The sequence below is a fragment of the Corvus moneduloides genome, chromosome 4 (assembly GCF_009650955.1).
Source record: "Corvus moneduloides isolate bCorMon1 chromosome 4, bCorMon1.pri, whole genome shotgun sequence".
Classification (NCBI taxonomy): domain Eukaryota; kingdom Metazoa; phylum Chordata; class Aves; order Passeriformes; family Corvidae; genus Corvus; species Corvus moneduloides.
This window is the reverse complement of record NC_045479.1, coordinates 71,736,484-71,762,137: the sequence shown is the minus strand read 5'-3', so window position 1 is coordinate 71,762,137 and position 25,654 is coordinate 71,736,484. Positions and strand designations below refer to the sequence as shown.

General features: G+C 50.9%; 1 protein-coding gene across 1 annotated transcript in view; it reads left to right on the top strand.

The window, feature by feature from the left end:
- Window positions 1-25,065, top strand: part of PODXL (podocalyxin like) — a 45,086-nt gene extending 20,021 nt beyond the window's left edge. Inside the window, exons 2-9 of the mRNA XM_032105502.1 lie at window positions 7,698-8,534; window positions 10,662-10,816; window positions 11,316-11,381; window positions 17,592-17,748; window positions 18,562-18,623; window positions 18,715-18,879; window positions 20,200-20,256; window positions 21,473-25,065. Coding sequence (XP_031961393.1) covers window positions 7,698-8,534; window positions 10,662-10,816; window positions 11,316-11,381; window positions 17,592-17,748; window positions 18,562-18,623; window positions 18,715-18,879; window positions 20,200-20,256; window positions 21,473-21,667 — 1,694 coding nt within the window. The 3' untranslated portion in view covers window positions 21,668-25,065. The remainder of the gene's footprint in view (window positions 1-7,697; window positions 8,535-10,661; window positions 10,817-11,315; window positions 11,382-17,591; window positions 17,749-18,561; window positions 18,624-18,714; window positions 18,880-20,199; window positions 20,257-21,472) is intronic.
- The last annotated feature ends 589 nt before the right edge of the window (window positions 25,066-25,654 follow it).

Below are 25,654 nucleotides of genomic sequence, written 5' to 3'. Positions count from 1 at the left end.
AGATTTCATTTTCCACAGTGGTCTTCCTGTCTCCTTCTGGTGGTTTTTTCATCTTTCCCTTCACTTCTTGGATAGCCACAGATTTTCCATGAGAAGAATTATGGAGACACTATCCTAAATAGGATGTCCTATGTTTATCCATAAGAGAGGCTGGACTTCCCACTGCTGGCATTCCTCACCTCTGGCCATGGGGTGCAGAACTGCCTGGGATGGTCCAGCTGGGTCCATTTGAGTGAAAAATGCCCCTGATCACAAATTTCTGGCAAACCCCAGACTCTGAGGAGAAATTCAGGAGTGGTCCAAGCGTGGCACAGAGGGCAATTCAATGACAAAGCTTTTGAGAAGGTGAGAGTGAGGAACACTGAGATACTCCTGCTCCCTCAAATCCACTGTCTGGTTATTAATTAGTGCAGCAAATGAACCCATTTCTACCTCCCCAAATGTGGTGTTAAGAGGGATCAAGGGAGGGAGGAGGAGACAAGTCAGGGCTGCAGGGAAAGAGGAGTGTGGGGAGGTGTGCCTTGGGATGATTATTTTTAATATTTGTCGTACTTCCAAATGAAACAGCAGATGAGCTGAGCTGGCTCAAATACTTGCAGAAAGAGCTGATGGGGAATTTGTTAATGAAGCAGCTTTCTCATCAGAAAATGCCTGTTCATCAAAACCTGGGTTCTGGGGACATGTGTTGCAGTCCTGGCAGGAGAAGCATACCAGGCTGCGGGTGGGTTTCTTGGTTGAAATCAAGGAGGTTTAAAGGCTGTTGTGCGAATAAAATAAAGCCAGGCAGATCTAACAGAGAGGATGAAGCAGCCAAAGCTCGTGTGAGGTTTGCTTCAAGTCCTACTCTTGGGGCTTAAGGGTTACTTGTACTTGGTAAAAATAGGGACAACTTGAATTTTTCCCGGTTCTGGAAGCAGAGTGGCCTTGTGGCTACTGTAGGGATGTGACTCACTGCAAAATGCTGCAGACTTAGAGTCCTCAAGATTATGCTAAAATGCTGTGAGGACATGCCCCAGATCTCCTGCCGAGGGGTATCTTCAGGCTGGCAGTGGAGTAGGAAGCCCTGGATGCTCCTCTCCATCTGGAGATGAAGCAAATCTGCTTGGAGCTTGAAGTCCATCCATTCCCCCCCTGCCCTGCTCCAAGTCCAGACAGTAAGGGTTTATTGTGAAGGTTTTTCAGGGCAGAGGCTGTGGCTGCAGATTCCCTTAATTTGACAGCAGAGAAGAGGGCACTCGTCAGCATTATTGCCTTGGTCTCACTGTCACTTCCATGCACAATCTAAACAGCAGCAATTTGAAGAGTTTTTTCAAGAGTCTTTTCACAGCAGGGCAAAGGAGGTTCCCTGCTGACAATAAACCCGGTGGCTCTAAATCACAGTCCAGGCACACTCGTTCCATAGAACCATAGAATGGTTTGGCTTAGAAAGGACCTTAAAAATCATCTCATTACAACCCCCCCTGCCATGGGCAGGAACACCTTCCACTATCCCAGGCTGCTCCAAGCCATGTCCAGTCTGGCCTTGGACACTTCCAGGGATCCAGGGGCAGCCACAGCTTCTCTGGGTAACCTGTGCCAGGGTCTCACCACTCTCACAGCCAAGAATCCTCCCCCCTGACCTGCTGCCCACACTTCTTTGATGCAGCCCCTCCCCAGGTGTTCCTGCAGCACTAATTAGACCCAGCCATTCCATCTCACCTTTAATATTTTGCAGAGCAATTCTATCAAAAGTGTTCTGCAGCAGTTTTTATTCTGGCAGGGGTTTGGAGAGGATATGTGTGCACTGGATGATTGGTCTGATGGATTAGAGGCTAATGCTCTGGCAGCTGATGTTGGATCTTTCCCCATTCTCTAACCCAGGAAGACAAGCTGATCTTTGGCCTGGGTGAAGCCATTTCATAGAGCTGATGGTGAGCCTGGCAGCAAAGGGGTTGGGTGATGCTCATTAGGAAATGCATCTTAAGACATGGAGAGTGCCAGGGTGTGTAAACCATCCTTGTACCATATCCCTCACTAAAATCTCCACCGGCAGCTCAGGAAGAATCTGCTTGGATCCCATCTATCCCTAAGCCGATGGAAGGGAAAGAGCCTCTGCACAGGCAAAATTAAAAACTCTGTGAAGTAACCATTTGCTCTGGTAGCCCAGCTTAATTCCAGGATAAATAACACTGCTCTGTGATATTCTGCCAATCTGATCCCTCTCACAGTTTCAAAAGGAGGTGACAGATTTCCTCTCCTCTGCAGCGACTGGGCTCTGCTGCACCTCAGACACGGCTGCACTGCAGCTGGTGGATAAAACCCTCCTTGCTCCCAGGAGCTTCTTGCAATGCAAAGGAACGTCCAGGAGCTTCCTCATTCACTTTGGCAAATGCTGTCTCCTAGGAAAGGCCACCCCCGGAGCCTCAGCCCCTGCTTTGCCTTTGATGAACTCAACCCGCTGCCCCTGTTCAATCAGGAAAGGCTGCAAAAACGAGGAGGAAAATAGGAACTTCCTCAGGGCCTGGCTCACATCCCTTCCCCTTCCCTGGGTTGCTCAGGCTCCTTAGCTTTCTCATCCCGCCTTGGGAGGAGCAGGAGCTGGCTGGCGTAAGGCTCCGAGCCGGGCTCAGCCTGCTGGTGTGGGGTGTGTCACCCACCATTTCCTAAGTTATTCTTTTGAGTTTCCTTTTCTCACTATTAATAGAATTTCAGCCAATATCTGAGCTGTTTCAACGAGGTGGACAGAGGGGAGACAGGGGGAGGCGTTACCAAAATAGGAAGCAGGAAGCTGTTGGGCAGGGAATTAATCAGAGAAGCTGCGTGGAGAGGGAATTAATTGCTGGCTTGGGGTGGGCTGCAGGAGGATGGACAGGACATGTCCTTTCACTTTGCATTTTGAGCCTGTTTAATTCTCATTTTGTGGTCCAAGCCTTGACCTTTCCAAAAAGCTTCTCCCCTGAGTGCCTTCCCCAGCCTGCAAAATTCCACGTACTCGCTGCATGGAGGTTACAACCAGAGCATCACTCCATGGCGTGGTTAAACTGCAAGAGAGTCACTTTAGGTTAGATATTAGTAGGAAATTAGATTAGATATTAGTAGGAAATTTCTCCCTGGGAGGGTGGTGAGGCCCTCAGAGAAGCTGTGTCTGGTCCATCCCTGGAAGTGTTCAAGGCCAAGGCTTGGAGCAACCTGGTCTAGTGGAAGGTGTCCCTGCCGAAGGCAGGGGGTTGGTCTAGAGGGTCTTCAAGCTCCTGTTTAACCCAAACCATTCTGTGATTCCATGAGTCTGTGGTTAGAGGTGGTGCACAGCAGCTCAAAATTGTGTCTGTAACTGCTGTTGCGAGGAGCTGTGTTGGCACAAATCAGCTCAGCTTTCCTTTTACGTTTTGGGTGACTTTTCACATCCCACCAGCCCCTGACCAGAGAACCCCCACACCAACCCTATCCACAAGCACCTACAGGGCCACTTCCAGCCTCCCACATGGGGCGAACAAGCCCATGTGGGTAATTAGCAATAAGGGAAAGTTCTCTCCCCTCCTGGCTGTCCCCATCCCAGACACACCATATCGCAGGCACAGTCATGGGATACACGTATCCGGACATGAAATCATGTTTTTGCAGCGGACTCATTTCCTCCTGTTTGGCCGCCGAGCTCACGGATGAGTGGCGGGCTCGCAGCCTCCTCCCACAGACCTACCCCACACCCAGCACCAGAGGTCTGGGGTTTCTGAGGGATACATGAAAGAAGAGAAGTGCAGACCAACCTTTAGACTCTCTGCAGCCAGTGCTTATCAAAATACCTTGGTAGCTGATGAATCGCTCTCATCTTCCCTAAAATGTGGAATTGGTGACGGTCCAGAAAAGTGAAATCAAAAAAGCAGCCTTGGCGTGCCAAAATGCAGCCAGGAAGGTCAGGGGCAGGTGGTTTTTTTCTGCCTTCTGGAAAAGAGGGTGAGGGACTCTGGTCCAGTTCAAGTGGACTTTCTTCTGGAGAGGGTCTCCTCTGGGTAAGGGGAGTGATAACTTGGAGGATCTTTCCTCCACCCTCCTCCTCCTCCTCCTCTCTCATAGATGTGTTAAATCCTTTTATCTGCGGGGCTCACGGTGTGAAGGGATCACTTGTTCCCTGCAAAAAGACTTACTGTATCTTTTGTGAGTAATTTTCATGCTGAAGGGGCCCTGAACATAATCCTGTCCTGTCTGGCTGTCCTTACCAGGGGTTTTCTCCTCCTTCAACCAAATCCTTTTTGTTTCTTCTGTTGGGGACAGTTGTCAGGCAATACTGGCGACTAGCCCAGGCAAACAGGGGCTCATTACCAGTTATTACCCCTGGGTCCACCACTGAAATTTGGCACAGGTGGCCAGTGGCAGAGAAAGAGATTAAAAAAACATTTTCTGGCATTTGAAAGAGATACAGTACGTGTGGAAGGAAAACAGTGACTCCTGGGACTGTGGTGCTTGTTCCGTAGTTGTTTCTGCTTTGGAATTAAGTTTGCAGTTGGTTTGCCTAAGCCAGGTCTTCTGTGGGTGGTGATCCTGCAAGACACCAAAAAAAAAGCAATTTTTCTAAATGAAATACATTTTTTCCCAAACCTTCAGTGAGAGAGAGTCCCTGGACAAACAACAACATTAAGCTCAGAGCAATAAAACTGCTGGAAGGCACTGAGCCCCGTGACTGCAGCAGCACCTTGTGCAGCAGCAGTGAGAAAACAGTTTCATTTAATGGAGAGAAAAGGTAAATTTTGCTGACAGAAAGGTGCCCAAAAACCTGCAGGAGGGGTGTGGTGATGGATGTTGTTGCTCATCACCCAGCTGTAGCAGCAGCTTCTCTCCACTGGTGTGTTGTGGGTCCAGCCCATGATGCTTGATCCCACTTAAATCACTGGACCTGGCTTAATGAGGAAGAATAAATGGATCTTTTAACATCTCTTGACCTTAGTGGAGAGGAACACTAGGAGTGGATGCAGAGATACAGAAAGACAAAACACCAGTGAGATTTTTTGGGTGCCAACTTGAGTCTTGGTTCTTCTCCCAGTTTCTTTTTTTGGGCTGTGTCCCTGTGTGTGCCCCAAAAGACGCCCTGCTACCACCCCAACCAGGACAAGCCTGGAGGATCTCACCAGACCTCTCCATCAGCAGAACAACCCCTTGGTTTGGGCTTTTGCCCTCAGTTTTTGCTAAAAGTGGTAAAATCTTAGCTGTATCTCCCTGGGGTGGGACAGGGAAGTGCTGGGGCAGGGATCCTGGTTCCTTGGATCACAGGGTGGTCCCAGCTGGCCACCAGGACTGGCGTAGAGCCAAGCCATGGTCCTATCCCTTTCTCTTGGACTGAGTTGAATTGAATTGTCTTTTTGACCTCTCTTTGGAGCCTTTAATTTCTGCCCCTCTGGGATGGGACCGCGGCATGAAGAGGAAACAAGAGCAGTGGGGGATTTCCTCCTTCCTTCCTTCAAACCCTTTCTTTCTTTATGTCTCTTTTATTGGTCCTACCTTCAGGGGATTTTTTGTGCCTCCTTTGTTGTCAACCTCCCTGTCAAACTTTTACACCCTATTTATGGGACAGACCCATCTTGTGGCTCACTGCATGCCTGGGCTCTCCCCAGCTTGGTACAACCATCGCCGACAATTCAAGCCACACAAATTGATAACACAACTAAGGAGGTGGGTAGATAAAACCCTCTCTTATCTTCTGCACCTGGGGTTTATCTGTCAGGTCCCTGTGATGGTGTTTTGCTTCCTTACCTGTTCTTCTCCTGCAGACAGTGGTCAGCCTATAGGAAATATGACTTATCTCCACAAAAGCTCTTTTCCTGCAGATGTAATGGAAATGTTTTCTCGCAAGCCAAGTGTTTCCTAAAATAATTCATGCTGCTACTTTCAGTTAAACTCACACCTTGTCTTTCCAGGAGTGGCTGCTCCCAGTGGCTGGTGGGGAAACCGTGTTTTGGGAGGAGGTCTGAACTTTTACAAGGGCGTGGAGGGACAGGACAAGGGGGAATGACTTTAAAGTGACAGAGAGCAGGGTTAGATGGGACATTGGGAAGGAATTCCTGGCTGAGAGGGTGGGGAGGCCCTGGCACAGGATGCCCAAAGCAGCTGTGGCTGCCCCTGGATCCCTGGAAGTGTCCAAGGCCAGGCTGGATGGAGCAGCCTGGGATAGTGGAAGGTGTCCCAAGGGGTTTGGAATGAGATGAGCTTTAAGGTCCCTTCCAACCCACATCAGTCTATGGTACTGTGATTCCCCTGAAATGGTGAGACAGTTGTATGAGCTGATCAGTGTAGGTCCCTTCCAACTGAAATATTCTATATTCTATTCCATTCATTTCCATTCCATTCCATTCCATTCACTTTCTGGATGGCTATGCAAGGCCCAGCTGTAGCTCCTCTGCCTTCTCCAAACCCACTCTGTTCCCAGGCATCTCCCACAGGACCTCAAACCTGTTGCAGCCTCCTCATCCCAAATCCCACTTCCCAGGCTCTTCTCAAGCCAGATCCTGACATGGTGGAGTTAAATTTTCCCACCAGAAACTTGACCTTTCATCAGATCTTCCATGCACAACCAGTGTCAATAGACAGGCTCTGTAAGAGAAGATACTTTGCCTGTGTGCCAGCACAGAGGAACAAAGCAGATCTCTGGAGAGCAGCATTAGGCTAAAAATCAATCATTGAAAGTGTGACTCCTGTTTTAGAGAGTTGGAAATAATATACTAGTGCTTCATGGGGAAATAAAAAATAATGGCATTTCTTCTGCACAGTTCCCAAATGGAAGAACCTTCTCCCCAAATCAGGTTGTTGCCTTGACTGCAGAGGGATCCACGGATAAAGTGGCTCAACGCAGCCCATGGTTCCTGAAAGGTGAAAAAGTGGTCAAACTTTTCCTGGGGTGAATTTGAGCAAGAGCCCAGAGCTGGTGGTCACCATTTGGGGAAATTCTCCATGGCAATTCTGGAGCTCCTGCAGTGATTACAAACAGAAGAATAGACACAGGTTTTTATACTGGTTTAGCAGCGAAAATACCCCATTTCGGCATTGCAGCACATTGCAGAGCTCTCTGCAGTGGGAGAGTTCTCTCTTGTCAGGCGAGTTGTCCTTCAGCTGCATCCCCCACTGAGAAACAGGGTCATTATTTGAAAGTTTAAAGTATTCTTCAGAAGCCAACTGCACATCTCTTTGTGTGTGATAATGTGAGGTAATTGGTTGGGCTTAATGATCTTGGAGGTCTTTTCCAACCTTAATGATTCTGTGATTCTGTGTCACCTTACGCTTTCAGGGATGTGAGAGACCTTTATAACAGGGAGGGACAATTGCAGTCAGTGCATCCCTTGGCTGTCCCCTTACAAGGGCTGGATCTACTTTATTTTGGGAACCACTTGCAGAGCTCTGCATGGAAGCTGGTGGACCTCCCATCTGAGGGAGACCTCCGTCCTGAGACCCAGCAGGTCTTGTCCTCCTGCTCTTGCTCTGAAGTCCTGTGAGTTTGACTACATTTGGAGGTTCCTCAGGCTTCCCCCTCTTGTCCTCCTCTGCTCTCCTTCCTGCTGGACACAGTGATACCAGAACGTGGAATTTGATACGACTTTGGAGAGCAGGAGGCAAGCCCTGAGTGAATGACTCGTGGTTTATGCCAGTGTTTATTTCTACAAATACCTGTTCTGATGGGAAACCAAGGGCTGTTTCCTTAGTTCAGAGTTTACCTTGGCATTTTTATTTTTCCCCAGGTGTCAGGTCTCAGGATGATGCAGGCCTAGGACAAAGCATTACCATAACAACCATCACAGGGACTACCCCTGCAAACACTACAGGGATCTCACCAAACACCTCTGCATTGTCACCTACCAAACAACCCCAAACGACCACCACCACTACGACTGACAAAGGACCCACTCAGATCGCTGCGACAACCACTGCTCAAAGCACCGCCACCAATACCACCAACGCGGGAACGTCATCATCCCCCGCTGCAATGTCACCTACTGCAGTGAGAGGGACCGCCCCCACAGCATCAGGGACCACACTGGCTAACACCACCACCACATCAGCCCCCACATCTGGGCAGGACAGCTCTTCACACAACGCCACTACCCCCACGGCCGTCCCTGCTGCAAGCGCCACTACTTCCCAGCAGCCCAGTAATACTACAGCCAGTTCGGGAATCTTGGGGACCACCACTACTGCAAAGACTGTCCTTGCTGGTGCCATCAGTCCTCCAGGAGCCGTAGGGACTGCTACCGCATCCTCTCCCAGCGCACAGCCTCAGGGAAAACAGCCTTTGGATCATTTGTCCAACACCACTGTGAGCACCACAGTGCCGAGGACTGACCCTTTCCAAAGCTCCAAGGATTGTGCTGTCTCTCCTTCCTCATGTGCCACCAAGCAGCCTCCTTCTTCTTCCAGTTCTCCAGTCCAGGGACTAATCCCTTCCACCAGTCCTGGAAGCACTGGCACATCTGTTATCCCTCTGATTACATCCCCGTCCCTCTCCACCACTCCGACATCACAAGCTGGCAGCAAAGACACAGTCCGAGAGGCAGCCACCACAACAGCTCCTGGGGCAGGTAACCGAAGACAGGAACCTTGGTTTCTTGTGCTGGGGAGGCTTTTTTGTAGTCTCTTCCTCCAGCTACCCTAAACACCTCCTGTCGTGATGGGCTGTCACTACCTTGTGTCATTTTAGGACTTTCCAGCGCACTTGTCTGTGTGACAAGCAGGCGTTTAGGTCCCTGTTGTCCTCGGTGGGGGTCGAGTCAATGCAGTCAGTGAAATTCAAGGAATGAATCAACTGGCAAAGCACAGGCATTGGCTTTTGGATGGACCAAACGGTGCCTGAAGCACCATCAACTGCAGCGACTCGATCCCCAGTGATGGCAAACGGGAGCGGCGGCGATGGGTTGGGGACTGACACGGGAGAGCTGGGGAAGCAGCCTGACAGCCCCCGGAATGCTGCCCATGGAGGATCCCTGGTGCAGCTGACAGCTGAGGGAAGGCTGTCTGGGCATGCACAGAAAACGAGCTTTAGGTGGCTAAGGAGATTTTGTGGCTAAACTCCGAGTTTACAACCCCTAAGGAGTCTGACTTTGGTAGGACGTTCATCAGTGCTGTGGGAGGGCTTTAGCTGCTCACGGCTGTCTAAGCAGCACTAAGAGTGTCCACATGCTGTTTAGGACCTTGCTGAACACTGTTAAGGTGTTTTCTCCCACCTCTGGAGCGTTACAGAGTCGTGCTAGTTCCTAAGTGTCCCGGTGAGGCACAGTTTAGCCTCCCAAACCAGCATTTTGTCTGGTGGCATTTACAAGGAAGTCATCACCCTGTGGGACTGCCAGGGCTCCATGGAGCCTTCCAGACTTGGCTAGGATTGTGGGTTCAGCTCACGTGGCTCTGAATAAAAGCTGTGATCACGCTGAAGCCCTTTATTATCTTCCCCTGGAAAATGATGTTCTTGACCCAATTTCCAGTTACCTGTAATTAGAAGCCACTCAAAAACCATCTCCACCCCATTCAGCCTCCCAGCTGTGGGCATCACTAAATGGGCCAAGGTTTTATTGCAGGCCCATCTTCACTGTCTTCTCTCATGTTTTCATGTGTGGGCAGGAATGAGGTGAAATGGGTATTTTCATGAAGGATATTTCTTTTACCTTTCTTTCCCCTCCAGCTCCACAGGACTGTTCTCCAGTGAAGGACGATATATAAAATTATGTTAATTCAAATTTGACCCCAAGCATTAAGCCTGAAGAGGTCTAAAAAACCCTTTATATTTAATAAATAGCTGACAGAATGCAAGAGAAACAGATGGGTTTGGAATGAACTCTCTCCTGGAGCCTTCAGAATGTTTCTGGGAGAGAAATAGCCCTCATCTTTGCTGTGGAAGAGGCAGGAGTCCCAGAAGCAAACAGGCTGTGAACATCCTGTGGCATTTTAATTCTCTTTGCCACCACTTAAGGATCAATTAGGAAGCTGGGGATGAGGGTCCTTGCCTTCAAAGGGATCTGGGGAGGCAGGAGGCTGCTGTGCTCCTTGCACTACTCCTCTGCACAAATAATTCTAAGATGCTACAGACCTTAACCAAGTCCTCAGAGGTGACCTCAGGTATCAGAGACACCTGCATGGGCCTGGCAGATTTGGGACTTGTGACCTTCTGGAATATCAGGCAGGACACCCCAGGCTGTCTCCTGTAGAACCAGGCACCACTTCTAAGCTTGGGACCCTGGAATTTTTCCGTGGAGGTGCAGTCAGCAGAGGTTATGGCATTACCTCCCCTACTAACAGAGGTGGGTGGCAGGTCCTGGAGAGCCAGGTCTGCCCCTGTTGAGGAAATTTCCCTGGAAGACACCCCAGATAAAGTGAAATGAGGGTCACTCCATATTTCTAAGTGATTGCCCAGCTACCCACATACAACAATCCAATAGCCTTTGATTCCTCTTTCCAGAACGCTCTGATGGGTTTCAGCAACAGAAAATAAAATCAGTAATAATATTCTTTCCGTATCAAAGTTCATTAAAAAAAAAAAAAAAAAAAATTAAAGAAACAACTTAAAGACTCTCCAGCCCTTGACACAACGAGCTTTGATGCAGGGCTAGAGCTAAAAACTGATTTTGAGCTGACCCCTAACAGAGCTGTGCCAGCTGTATCCTCTATACTGTGTCAGTGTCTCTCTGCTTGTTTTTTGGTGCATATTGGGGAGCCAGACCAGAGTACCCACGATGCTGGATCTGCATCAGCCAAACCCACCAGTGCCTCCCAGAGCCCTGCCAGTGCCCAGACATCGGACCCAGCCCCGAGGGAACAGACAGACAGCTGCAGTCCTGGCCACCAGCACCCCAACATTTCTTCCTCAAACAAGGTAACAGCACCAGAATGCGAAGGAGGGCACTTGGCAGTGGGGCTAATTTAGCTGCCATCCCATGTGCACGTGAAGCCTGCGGCTCTTCTCACTGTTTCTGTGTCAGAGAGAGAGAGAGATCTGCCAGGAAAGTAATTCCAGGTTGCAGAATCACAGAACTGTTTGGGTTGGACAGGACCTTAAGAGGTCATTTACTCCCATCCATTTCTCCTGCAGTTTTCCAGAGAAGAGACAATGGGGATGGAGGTGAAGGGGAGCGTGTCCAGGGGAGGGGTCTGGAGCACCAGGAGCAGCTGAAGGATCTGGGGGGGCTCAGCCTGGAAAAAAGGAGGCTCAGGAGAGACGTTCTCCCTCTCCACAACTCCCTGACAGGAGGGTGCAGCCAAGTGGGGGTCAGGCTCTTTTCCCAGGAAACAAATGATGGACTGCTGGATTGGTGACCAGCTGTCCTTCCAATCTTTGTGCATCACTGAGAATTGCTTTTCTTCTGCCTTTCCAGCTCGTCTGTAAAGACAGGGTGCAACATACCGGGCCCACCATTTATCTGAAGGAACCCAGAACCTGTGTAAGTACCAACTTGTTGACTGCCATGGAGGATTAGCAGCTGTTGGATGTTCAGCTTTTAACCTCTGGTGCTCTGAGCATGTGAGAAAATGCTCAGAAATGAGGAAATTTCATCAAAGATGCAACCAGTGTAAAATGGCGAATGCAAACCCAGGCTCAGCAGTGTCACCAGTGGGGGATGTGGCAGGAGGAGAAGAGGCTGGTGTGGTCTTCTTCAAGTAGAAGTCTCAGCTGAGCCCACTCAGCTCTTACAGAAAGATAAATGGGAAATTTTAAAAGGTAAATCTTTCCCTATACAAAAGCTAGCAGGAAAGCTTTTTGCCTAAATTGAGGGGCTGGAATTTTGTGCCAAAACTTAAGAAAAAAATGAGGGGTTCTTCCACAGTTATTGTGTACTTTGTGAGATCTTGTAGCTCACACTGGGGTAGGGTGGCATCCAACTGCAGAGCAACTGGGGAGGACAGGAGCCCAGAGTTTGAGACTCACTGTGCTCCTCAGTGCTCTCACAGAACCCTAAAGTGAGAGGAAAAAACTCCATTTCACTTGTTTCAGACCCTCTACAAGACCAAGGAGAAGTACAATGTGGTGGAAAGTCTGGGGACAGGCAAGCCCAACCCATGACCACACACCAAGACCCCTTCTGGTGGGTGGGCACTGTCTGCTGGTGTTCCTGAGGGATATCCACATTCAGAATAGTTCTTGTGGAAGCTGTGAGCTTCCTGCAGTAGTGAAGATGCGCTGTACTGATAAGTTCCAAATAGGAAGAAGTTTTAAGTTGGTGATAAAGAGGAAGAGACACCAGTAAATGGCTGGCGAGGTCCTGACAGAGTGATTGTGGGCAGGGCTCAGGGGTGGGTTTTGGCATGATAATGCTCTGGTTTCTGGCAGTGTAAGCAATGGAAAATTGGCACTTCAGGGACCTTCTCACAGCCTGTGCCATGGGCAGGGACACCTTCCACTAGACCAGGTTGCTCCAAGCTCTGTCCTGCCTGGCCTTGGACACTACCAGGGATGGGGCAGCCACAGCTCCTTTGGACAACCTGCTCCAGTGTCTCACCACCGTCACAGTAAAGAATTTCTTCCTAATATCTAATCTAAATCTCTCCTCTTAATTTAAAACCATTCCCCTTTGTCCTGTCACTCCCTGTCCTGTCCTAAGTGAACAGAATCAGCTGAGTTGGAAGGGAAGTGAAGCCACACTGTGTTCACAAAACCCCTTCAGACACTCTGTCAGCACAGCAGCTCTTGAAATTCCCTGTCCCTGGGAAATGGCCCTGCCTGGCAGCCCTGGAAAGGGCTTGGACCTCCCAACATCACCCACTGTTCTCCTGGAGGAGGGAAAGCACCTGCCTGCTGCCTGTTGTCACCTTCTGACTGTGGCTGCTGCTGGGTGTGAGTGCTCCTTGCCCACACGCCTGCCGAAGTGGTGATGTCCATAGTGATGCTGCCCTTAATGCTGAGGATGATTCCAAGGAGGGACCTTATTTCCATGAAGCCCCAGCAGGACAGTCTCTCCTGAGACCATTCCTTTCCCCATGTAATGTCTGGACACAGTTGCAGGTTCATGCTGGGAAAGCTTCTCATTGAATTTTGTATTGAATATATAAAAAGATTCAATCAGATTGGACAAAATCCAATTTTGGAGACTAAAAGTACTTAGGACCATGCTGGTGTTTAAAGCTTCCCCCCTCCTCCTGAGCACTGGGATGCTCTGTCTGGAGCTGTCCTTCCCATGGAGCTGTGCTGGGAGGCTTTTTGGAAGCAGGGATGGTGAGGCTGGGAAGCACCAGCGAGCTGAGGGATGGGCAGACACCACATCTTGGCATCATCCACCACTCCCTTGTGCCCTCTCCAGGGCCGTGGAGCGCTGGAGCTGGCGAGCCAGGGAGTCTCCTACCCTGTTTCCCTTTGATTCCTCTGGGTGTAACAACGAGCCAGAGCATTGTTAGCACAAAATGCCAATTACGCCCCAAAACAGCCACAGAAAGGCTGCAGGGCTGCAAGGGTGCATCCTCCCATCCCATTGCCCTCCTCGGCTGCCAAAGCGCCTCCCACACGCTCGCCCTTAACTTTCCACTCGTATTCCTGAGAATTGCAGCCCATTTTGTGCCTCCCAAGCTGAGCAGATAACAGAGAAATGGCACTATCTGGTTTCCCTGCTTTGTAGGCCCGGTAAACACGTCTGTAGCCAAATCCTGACAGCAAAGTGAAAAAATCCTTTGCGTTTCACAGCCCGTGGGAAAACAGGAAAGTGTGTGCTATAAGGAGGAGTGTTCCAGAAACAGCTCCAATCCTGCTCCGAGAACAAGCCAGAGTCGGGGTGGCATTGTACTCAAAATTCAGATCCAGCAAGAAACCAGGGAAGCATCAAGGGCAACGTGGGGAACCAGTGATGGGGGACATGTCTGAATCCCACAGGGCAGGGGAGAGGACACTGCAGAGCCACACACCCTGTGCACAGCTGGGCTGGTGGGGCAGCACCAACAATAGGGGGACATCAGCAACTGTTGGGACTGAACCCAGGAACTGCAGACATTTCACCCCACCACACCTCACTTTCTCCAGAAAAAAAAAGGAATTCAAGCCATAAATCCCCCCAAAAAGCCAAATACACAGTTGGCACTGCTTTGTGGACTGTAGGCATTTCACAGGCTGGTTGGTTCCCTGGATCCTTCCTCTTCAGATGATGCTTTAAGCAGTGCTGAACAGTTTGGTCCATGTTCCCCCACCTTCTACTTCTCCTTCCTTTGCTTACAGAAGGATCTTAATGAGTTTTTTCTGTAAGTCTTATTAGCTCAATGCCTCACGTTCCATAGGATGACTTCTCCCAAGGTCTGGCTCACAAATACATTTTCAGTTGGGTTGCTCCTGCCTTGGAAGGGATGGGTGGATGGATGGATGGATGGATGGATGGATGGATGGATGGATGGACGGACGGATGGACGGATGCTCTGCTCTTCATCCCAACCCTAAAATAAGTTAGGTAAAGCAAGAAGTGATGATGGCAGAGGTGGTTGGTGTAGCCTGAGCTGTGGTTGAGCCACACAACCCCATGTCCCTCTCCCAGGGTTCCTCCTCCATCGTGTCCCCCACCTGGACACAAATGTGCCCAAGGAGCTGAGTCAGTGGATACTGGGGAGCACCAGAACCTGCTGCAGTGGGAGGTGCAAAAGCCACAGCAGGAGCACTCAAGCCCACTGGAATTGCTGTGTGCCACCCACTGCTCTGGGGACACAGGACAGTCCCTGGAGCAGGCAGAGGGACTCCCTCACCGAGCAGGGTCGTGATCCCTCCTCACCCCGTGCAGCTGGCAGGGGTGGTTTGTTGACTCAAGTGCTGTTACCTCATTCGGGGATGTTGATTTTAGGTCCCCGCCAGTGTGGGAACCGGATCGGAGCTGCTCGGCAGCGCCTGTCAACTCCGGCCAAGGAATGCGAGTGGCTCCGGCGGCGGAGGGGGAGCTGCCAGGGGCATCCCTGCCTGCCCAGCGGCCTCACCCTGCCCCTCTCCAGCCCTGGAAAGGGCCAGTCCCTCCAGTGCACCCTCTGAAGGGCTTTAGGCACTGCTCACCAGCTGCCAGTGAAGCGGTCTCAGCGAGGTTTTAGCCTCGCATCCCATTTCCCTCCCCACCCAAAACCAGGGTCCTTTTTCCCCCCATGGGATGGCAGAGGGACAAACAGGTTACTGAGGGCTGAGGAAAGCAGAGCTGCGGCAAAGCCTGGGGAAGGAGGATGCAGGGGGGCAGCAGAGGCTTTCCCTGCCTCTGCCAAGCGGCAACTGCTGCACAGCCAGGGACTGAACACTCAACATTCCAAGCGTAGGAGCACAACCCAGCGTCCAGACGTGATAAAACCACCGCCATCACCAGGCTACAGCCCCTGTCCAGCTGGGAACCAGCTTTCCAGGGAATGCTGCCCTCGGGCTGTCCCGGCACCGGGCTGGGGGCAGACTCCCCACCCAGCTCTTTTCCCAGGGACGGTACAACCCCACAGAGGGGCCCCGGGGAAATTCTCCCGGTGCAAAGCGAAAGGACAGGCAAGGGACAGTGGCCTCACGATGCTGAGCTCGCCCTGGAACTGTACTCGGGGCCGGCCTTCCGCCCTGGCAAGTGCATCCTGTCTCCACTGCTGCTTCCCAAATATTTAGATAAGATGGGGTGAGATTAGGTGCGTCCCCGGGCCGGGCAGCTCCCATCCTTGCAGTGCAGCAAGCAGGGTGCTGCCGGCCACCGGTGCTGTTGGGATGGGAGGGGAGGGTTTGGGGTGATGCAGCAGGCAGGAGCAGAGCCTTTCCCAGCCACGTACTTCATTTCAGCATGGATTGAGGACTTTGACACACAGGAGCATCTGCACACGAAGGACTTGTGCACACAGGAGCTGTATATACAGCACCTCTCATACAGGACCTGTGAGAGCCAGGCTTGTGCACAGAATCATGGAATCGTTTAGATTGGAAAAGCCCTCTAAGATCATCAAGTCCAACCATTAACCCAGCACTGCCAAATCCACCACTAACTCATGTCCCCAAGTGCCACATCCACACATCAGGACCTGTGCATGGAGAAGGGTGATCCCCTCTACCCTGCTGAGCTCCCAGATGCTACGAAGCATCAAACAAAGAACTTCAGGAACACCTTAGAGGGAGTGTGGGCTCCATTCACCACTCTACCATCTCTCCAGGGATGCTTCAATTTGCCCAGAGAAGCTGTGGCTGTCCCATCCCTTGAAGCGTTCAAGGTCAGGTTGGATGGGGCTTGGAGCAACCTGGTCTACGGAAGGTGTCCCTGCTCATGGCAGGGGGTGGAACTGGATGATGTTTTGGGTCCCTTCTAACCCGAACCACTCTGCGATTCACTCTGCGATTCTATCCAAAAGCAAGGCACTGTCTCTTGCTCTTCCCTACAGAGCTGTGGGGAAGCTCCAGGCAGGACAGGGACCTGTGTTGGTGGGGACAGAGGGTAGAAAGGCTGGAGATGCCTGTGGGTGAACTGTGGGGCTGCACAGCCCTGCCCTGCTCCTGCTGTGGCCCCCTGGCCTCCCCAGCCCCGCCTCGCTTCCCTCAGGGACCTGCTATTCCTGGAACACCAAAAGCTGCGGCTCACAGATAAGGCTGGTGCAGGGCCCCGGTGAGGAACGGCAGCCAAGAGCTCGGCTTCTTGTAAAGAAACTACTTTTAAACTTTTCCTGTTCCCTGGGAGGGCTGGCGGCAGGCAGGCAGTGCAAAGGGATGAGGGAAGATCACAGAATCTGTGTGGTTGGAAACGACCTCTGAGATCATCAAGTCCAACCTATGACCCAACACCACCTTGTCAACCAGACTCGCACGGTCCCTGAGGCAGGCTTCCCTGAGCCAGGACACAGCTGACATTGCTCAACAGTCTCGGAAATTAAATAATATTCACGAAAATATTCTTCCATCGGCATATATTTTGACTCAAAAATTAACTGTGTCCAAACGGTCTTCCAAAAGTCTTTGGTAAGAATTAAATCCCAAGAAACATAGAAAAAGTTCTTGAACAACCATGCCAGGAAGTGTTTCAGCTCCTTTTGAGCTTGAATTAAGCTAAAATTTACAAATCGTTGTTCAAGAATCTTTTCAAGTTTAAGATAAATGTCCATATGCGGCTCTGAAAGCCAAGAGTCTTCCCATGGTTCCTCCATAGTTTAGAGATGGAACAGCAAAACAAAAACAAGAAGAGGAATCCACAGTTTCTAGAATTTACTCACAATCAGTCGCTGTAGGGATCAGGGATCATTCTGCTCACATTCCCCACCATTTGTTACAGTGGGGATACTGCAACACGTGTATCAAACAAGGAGGCCGTGGAAAAGAAATATATATGGACCAATTCTTGATAGATGTTTCAGAGATGTTTATTTCTCCAGCTGCATGGGCGGGGCTCTGCCCAGGAACTCTCACAACCCCCAGACCGAGGGTCCTTGCCCGCGCAGGGGAACACAAAACAACCACTGGGGAACGAGGCTGACCGGGGGCTTGGGAAACGCCATCTCTGTCCCCTCAGGGCCCCTCTCCCAGGGCTACATGGCAGGGGGAGGAGACCCCGACACCAGCCCGTGGCACTGAGTGGCACATCCAGTCTTAAAGGGGTCATTCTATAAGGATGCGACATCCTGCACCCCTGGCGATGGGGCAGGATGTTCCTGGGCAGTCCCTGGTGGGGAAGCACTGCTGACCCTCACTGTCACTGCAGGCTGAGTGGGAGGCTGCCAGCAACGACACCACCTTCTTTGAGAGCTTCTGCTCCACGGCCCAGCACGCGTTCGACACCAGCAGGGACAGGTGCACGGTGACGCTGACGGCCTGCGAGCCCCAATCCCACTGCTGGGCCGTGTGCGTGGTCCTGCACCGTGAGTATGATCCCACCCTCCTGCTGCAGTGGGACAGGGTGGCACTGGAACTGGGGACCCCAGAGCTGGAGGCTTGGCAGAGCCCTCAGGTCTACTAGAGCTTGGCCAAGGGACTCTGTTCCTGTGGCTGCCCCATCCCAGTGGTTGGGAGAGGTACAACAATTCCAGAAATGAGCTTTGTGCCCCAAGGAATGCACCAGATCCCTCTGCCATGTTGAGTCAAGGCAGGAACCAGTCTCCAGGAGGAAAAATCCCTCCCAGATGGTTAAAATCAAGTGCCCAGTTCAAATCCTTCCCCAAAGACCACAGAAAGCAGCTTCTTGCCCATGACAGAGCCCTGTTGGAATACCCAGCTCAGCCTGGGGGTGCCCAAATATTGCTTTAGGACTGGGGTGCTGGGGACATGGAGACATCCTGCTGCCCTAGCATGAGGGGCAGGAAGGCCTGAGCTCCATCCTGCTCTTACTCATCATCAGAGCAGGGGTTGCATGGGTGGTCCAGACTCCACATCCATCCTCAGGGAAGGCACCCAGGCACTGGGGACTAATCCTTGAGGAGCCGAGTCCATGCCCCTCACTGGGCTTGCTTGTAAATCACCCACTGGAGATGGATGGTGGGGCCTGGGGGCTCTGGGGCTGCCCCCTTCCAGAAGAGATCCCGGCTCCTTGTCTGGCTGTGGAGCACCTACAAGGGTTAGGTTAATCCCCACACATCTCCATCCTCCTCCTCCAGAGGATGGTGGCACATCCTCCAGGGGATGGTGGCACATCCCTTCCACACCTTGTGCTCACTGAAGCCTCTTTCTTCCCCCAGTTCGCTTGGACTCTGAAGAAGTCTTCAAGGGGCTGAAGGAGAAGAAGGAGAAGTTAGAGGAGGTAAGTGGGTCCCTGGTCACGGCACAGCTACCCCATGGCTGTTCCCCAAAGGTGGGTGGCACAGGAGCCTGACCTGTCCCTTCTGTGGCAGCTTGGCATCGTCAACATCACCTCTGACAAAATGGTGGAGGACATGACCATCAACGACGAGTTCAGCACCCCCCTGATCATCACCATCATCACCCTGGCCGGGTCCCTGCTGCTCATCGCAGCCATCTACGGCTGCCACCAGCGCTTCTCCCAAAAGAAGGACCAGGTGAGGTGGCAGGGGGGTGGGACAGGTATCCCAAGACTTTTTTCATCCCAGAGGCATCTTCAGGAGATGAGGATCATCAGTGTTGCTGTCTCTGCTGGTGGAGACATCCTGGCTTGTCCAGTGGGCACCACCCTCGGTTGTAATTTGAATAAGAAAGGCCTTCTCAATCCAAAACCCCATTCCAAAAACCAGCTATGCCCCTCAAAAAATTTCTTGAAATACTTTTACGAGTAGTGGAGCTGAGTTGGGTGCTCAGAATCACCCCCAGGGGTGCCAGGGAGCCCCCCTGCGTGCAGGGAAGAAGGAGGGCATCAGCAGGAGGGGCATCGACACCACAGGGCTCAGCCTTTGCAAGAGCTGGGCCAGGGCCAAATTTCAGAGCAGGAGCAGCAGGATTTAAGGAAGAACCAACACAGAAAGATAAAATAATGTGAGTTTTATCTCAGGAAGCAATCCAGGGTGATTTTAGTCCACCTGCAAGGACTGGCCATTCCCAAGCCCTGGGGCACCGAGGTTCGCACTGGTCCCAGCTGCTCTTCCTGAGGATTTAGCTCTGGGACAGACAGAAACAGAAAGAGAAAATAATTATGAAATCAGATTATACAATCAGGGCAAACCACCCTTCCAATGGAGAAGCAAACCTACTTCACTCTTACTTCAAATAATTTTCTCCTGGACCAGCACATCCTTTCTCAGCAATCCCAACATCTGCCCCATGGGAAAACAAGGAATACAGCTTTAAATATTTAGAGTGCAAGGTAGGTGAACACAAGAGGGAGGGAAGAGCAAACCAGTGCCAATGTCAGACTTGTTTGTACTTACCAGGCTTGATTTTTTTGGGAAGAAATAGGGGAAGATGCAAAACCTCAATAAATATTTGACCTGTGCTGTGGTTGTCCTGGAGCTTACAGGATTTCATCACCCCTTGGATGAAACCTCCCTGGTTGGGGTGAAAAACATCCCAGCAGGGACAGAGAACAGTACAACATGCCCCATGATTTTCAGAAAACAGGTAGAAATAAGGTATTTTTAGCGATGTCCCTAAAATAACCTGGTGCAGAGGAACTGGTACCAGTCCCAGCTGGATGTTCCCGAGGTAAATTCCCACCAGGCACAGAGCAAAGTAGCAAAACCAAAGCTAGTTCTGAAAATCAAACGCATTCCTCCTTCCTGGCTTTGTTTTTGGGTGGTTTCTTTTGTTCTCCTTCTGTTTCAGTTCCAAAAATGACTTGAAAGTTTTTTTCTATTTTTTTTTTTTTTTCCTCCAACCTTCCCTCCCCCTCACCTCCCTCCCTGTTGTTTTATCTTGGAAATACCCAGAACATCCACCCTGATGTCCCCGGGTTTGATGATGGACATGTGGCCCTGATCTTTAATGTGAGTTCCAACACAGGGATCGGAGGGGCGGGCGCCGCATCCGTAACACCCCCAGCTCTCACCTCCGGCGCTTGGTAGGGCCCAGGAGCTTTTAACAGGACTAAAGCCCAGCTTTACAGCCCCCTTCCCCTCACTGCATGGCTGGAGGGTGCCTTGCCATGGTGGGAGACCAGCAATCCCACAGGGAAGCAGCCCTTGGGAGAGCCCAGATGTGTCCTCTGCTTTCGAGCATCCCCCAATCTCCACCCACACCCCCCCTGCCACGAGTGACACAGGGGACGCCCAGCAGTGCCTTTGCAGCCCCTCTGCCAGCACCAAGCCCTGCAGTTTTGCTTCTCCATCCCTTTCCTTCTCCATGGATTCCCTCCCACGCCTGTCTCCTGACATTTACTAGGAGCATTGTAATAGAGCAAGCTGTGAATCCAGGCAGATTTTAACAGGGCTCCCCAAAAAGGGCTGAGCAAGGACTGCAGTTCCCCACTGAATCCTTCCAGGGAAGGAGAGGCATGAAGGACCCACCGAGTGCCCTGAGCTTCCCAAAAAAAGGCTGACCAAGGACTGCACCTCCCCACTGAATCCCTCTAGGGAAGGATGGGGATGAAGGAGCCCAAGTGGATGCAAAATTAGGATGGGCTGGGGTTCTGCCAAGGGATGAAGGGCAGAGTCGGAGCCTGAAGCACATCACACCAAAGGACCAGGGTGACAAAGTGCCTGATTGCATCTTTCCCTGCCTGGTTGTCATAGAGAGTTCCAGAATGAGGAGGGATGATGCTCAAGATCTGGCAGGTGGGACTACTCCTGAGTTAAGGAAGAGAAGAATAATAGAGCAACTAAACAAAGACAGGGGTGGTGAGAAAGGGGAGGGGAAGAGCAGATTTGAGGTAGGGAGGCAGGAGTTGGGATGCAGCGATGCTCAGCCTCTTCCCAACATCCTGGGTGGAACAAACTGAAGCTGGCAGCTGCTCCTGGAGGTTTTCCACATGTCTCTGGCTGCTCTTTCTTCCCTCCCATCATCAGCAGAGTCTTCCTCTTGCCAGCTCCATGCTATCCCCTTGCTGACCCCACCTCAATCTCACCATGAATGTCTCTCTATGTAGTTATATAAATCTATACGGGGCAGCTGTCACAGCTGGCTGGGAGGTGACAGCCCTGAGGTGATGCTCACAGTGAGGCCAAGGTGTTGTTCAGTGGGGTTCATGGTTTTCTTTCCTCATAGCAGCGCCTGACCGAGGAGATGCAGACCATGGAGAACGGCTACCACGACAACCCCACGCTGGAGGTGATGGAGACCTCCTCTGAAATGCAGGAGAAGAAGGTGAACCTCAACGGTGAGCTGGGGGACAGCTGGATCGTTCCTCTGGACACCCTCATGAAGGAGGACCTGGAGGAAGAAGAGGACACGCATTTATAAGATGCAGAAGTCGATCAAGTGAAAAACGACCACCCCCCCCAGAAAAACCCCAATAAACCCTACACACATGCACACACAGCTCCAAAATAAGGCAAGATTCCTCCCAAAAGGCAGAAAATCCCTTAATGAACTAATCATGGCCCCTTGTGCCACCACATGGGGTGCAGGATGGAAGAGGAAAGGACATGAGAAGACACCTCTGGGGCACATCAACACAAGCCACTTTGGTGGCCACATCTGGCCAAGCATCCTCCATCCCCCATCCACCTCCCACACCAGACCTGATCATGGGCAAACAGGGTGGCTTTGCTCCTGAAGAGCTGCTGGTGTCTCCTCCAAGCATGTCTCCTCCCATCCCACATCCAACCACGCCAGCTGCATCCTCCAGCTACGGAGCGACTCAAAAATCAAGAGAAATGAAGTAAATAGGACGGGAGATGGAGCACGTATGACAGCAAAGCAGCACCTGGCAATTACAGCTAGAAAAATCCTCTGGCCCACGCTGTTTAGTCATCACCCTGCCCTCCCTGACACCCAGGTATTGAGTGGAAAAAGCTGGAACAGCCTGTTCCTTTTTAATCCGGTTTCCATCCTCTCCTCAGAGCTAAAACGCACAAGAGCTCCTCGTTGTGCCATAGGCAAATGGATGCATCGGGACCCAGCGGGATGGGAGGGATGCAGCAGTGCCAAGTGATGCTCAGCCCTGCTGCCAGGGGCTGTGGAACAGATCCTGCACCCACTTGGAGACTGAGAGAGGTGCAGCAGCTTCTTGTTTTGAAAGGATGAGATGGAGGGAGAGGAAAAGGAGGAATTCCTTGAGTTCATCCCTCTTAGGAAGGGTGTGGAGAGCAAGAGTGATGCCTGGTCTCTAGTCCAGGTATGATGTTGGCAGTTTTGTGGTGCAGGAGTCCAGCTCTGGTGCTGCATTTCCCTATAGAATGCCTTCCAGGAATTACACAGCAGCATCTCACAGCCCTCATCCATCCTCCACGAGACTGTGGGACACACACACCACGATGGTTTGTGATTTTTGAGGGCACATTTTCCTGCCTGAGCAGCAGAAGAGGTAAAAGAGCAGCAGAACAGGAGCCAGGGAGCTTGGTGGCATTCAGGGTTTTCCACCAGTACAGCCCTTGGTGTTTCCTCCCCTCGAGGTTTAAAAGCTCAGTCCACGCCCTTGAGTTCTTCTTCACAAGCCACTAAGACAACAGAGACCTGCAAAGCAACTTCCAGCTCAGCAGCAAAGCTGGGACTGAGCTTCGTCCTGCAGCCCTTGGTCTGTCACCCAGGTCTCCCTTTGCTGAAGTCTTTAGAGGGGAGAAGAAAGACACGGCTGGACTGAGGCCATTTCTGGATTTTGACTGCCCACCACAGCTCCTAAATGGCTCTGAAAGGTTGGGGAGAGTTTCATGCCTTTGCTCTGGTGAAGCAGCTCAGCCCTGGCAGAGGCAGGGACCAGTGGGAACCATCCTCCAGCACATGAGGACCAGAAGGTCACTTGGCTGAGTCCTTCTCCTGACCTGAGGATGGTGCTTGTCCCAAATCCCTCTGCAAACCAGAGGAGCTGCAGATAAGAGCGATGCCCAAACACAGCCCTTCTCCCCTGCTTGCCATAAACCAAGGCACAACAGGGAGATTTCCTTTGGGCTCTGCCACCAAGTCAGCCCGACTGGGATCTGCTCCCATGGCTGCCCTGAATGAGGGGAAAAGCAGAGCCAAGCAATGGGAAGCTTGGAGAAACCCTGGTGGAGTTGGGAGTACTCAGGAAGGAGAGGATCGGGGTGGTTTGTTCAGCCCCATGACAGGCACTGGCAGAAGATACATGTGGCTCTTCCCCCTTCTGTCCTGCACCGAAGGGCAGAGTCTGAAGTGTTCAAACCTTTATATTTTTGTATGTAAATATTCCTGCTATTCATTAGCAATGTATTCTGCACACTTCACTTACCTGTGCACTGCACTATGGGGAAGTAATTTTGGAGGGGAGGGGAAATAACAAAATAAAATTTAAAAAAAATTTAAAATTATTAAAAATAAAAAAAAAATAAAAAGAAGAAAGAAAAAGCTAAAGGCCAGCCTGGTAGGGGATTAAATTTTGACATGAAGCAGGAAAACACAGCTCTTGCCCAGCTAACTCTATGCCACAACTTTACCCCTGTTCTAGCAGCATCAAGTTCAGCTCTTTAACACGGCCATGAGGCTCAGAGAAGCGGCCTCGGCATCCACAATTGCTCTGGTGAGGATTTTGGCCTCCCAGCTGCCCTGAAAGGTGAGCAGCAGGTCCCTGACCTCACACTTCTGTCCTTCCCAGAAATAAACACAGTGAAAACAGGGCGGCAGTGATGCTGTGGCCATGGGGGCTGGAGTTGCCACAAGGACACCCCTGGCAGGGGATCTCCAGGTGGTCAGGCTTTAGCTTGTGCCTAAAGATTCCCCCTTCCCAGCAAAGAGATGCCAAAGTGCTTTAATGAGTCAGGTCCGAAGACTTTCCAAGAGAACCCTACAGAGGCTTGAGATCAAGTAACCTTAAATCTTTCCGAGCAGAGACCAGTGAAGATATTACCTGCTCAGCAAGTGCTTACAGTGATTTATATTTGAATAGGAATTGTACATTTATTTATTTTTCCAGACACCATATTTTTAAACCACTAATATTTTATAGTAGATTTTCCTTCCCCTATTTAAAAGAACTATTTCCACAGGAAAAGAAAACAGTACTTTTTTTTTTTTTTTTTAATGTTGAGAACATTCTTTTTCGGGGAAAAAAAAAAATCAGGTAGGAAATGCAGCAATGAGCATCTTTGGCCTTAACCCTTCCCTTCGTAGACTGTAGCCATAACTGTCACACCAAAAATAATAAATAAAAAAATAAATATTTACCAAGGCATTTCCTTCCTCCCTCCCCCTCCTCCCTTCCCTGCGCTCCTCCTCTCTCCCCCAAAACAGCTTTAACATCCCACACGTTGTACAAAGAGATTCTTGCTCTTACCTTTTGGTGAGAGCTTTGCAAGCAGCTCAGATGTCCTTGCAAGAGACTTTTCTATTTTCAGATTCACGAGGAAACGTGTAAATATTTTAGGAGCATTTTATCTCCCGCTCCCAGTGCCGTGACCCAGCTGATGAGGTTGATACTGTGACTGCTGCCTACAGAAGACACACAGAAGTCTGTGAGGGACTGGAGAAGGAAAACCTGATTGCCCAGGTGGTTACCTGTTGAGCCTTGCACATATAGTAGAGCTCTTACATACTGTGTGTAGCAGCATCTCTCACGGGGACAGGAGTCTGATTTACACTGGAATTTACTGAGGAACTGGATTGTAAGAGATTATTCTTGCATTTTCCTACAAATATATTTTGAGAGCATCATGTATTTCTGTCAATAAACATTCTTATGTAAAAGACTCGTACCTTTGGATGAGTGAGGGGAGGGGTGGGCAGGGCAGAGCTGGTGCTCCAGGGCCACAGCTTCCTGCTCTGGAGATGCTCCATGGGAAAACACTGACCAGCTGGAACAAAACCAACCCAGACCTTCAAGGTAGCCAGCCATGGAAGAGCCTGTATTTTTCCTGTGCAGAAGCAGTATTATAGTGGTGGAAAACCAATTAAATTTAAAAACCAGAGGACTTGGAGGGGTGGGCAGCTGGGGCAATGTGAGGGCACCCCCACCACAGCCAGAGCACTTGCTTAAGCTCTTGGTGCCTTCAGGCTGACAGAGGGAAAGGCAGCTCACCCTTATTTCTGCATTTCACCCTTACTTCTGCATTCCATCCTAACTCACTCCTGGCCTGCAGCCCCTCCTCACACTCAGGGCAGGCTGTGGAGGAGGCAATCAAACCTCACACCCATAAAGCGGGAGAGGCATCACCCAAGGGCAGCAGAGGGGCAGCAGCAGCGCGGGCAGTTCAGCAGCTCGGCTGGCCTTCAAGTGCCCAAAATAAAACATTTTGTCCCACGTTAAGTTTCTGCTTATGTAAAGAAAAAAAAAAAAGA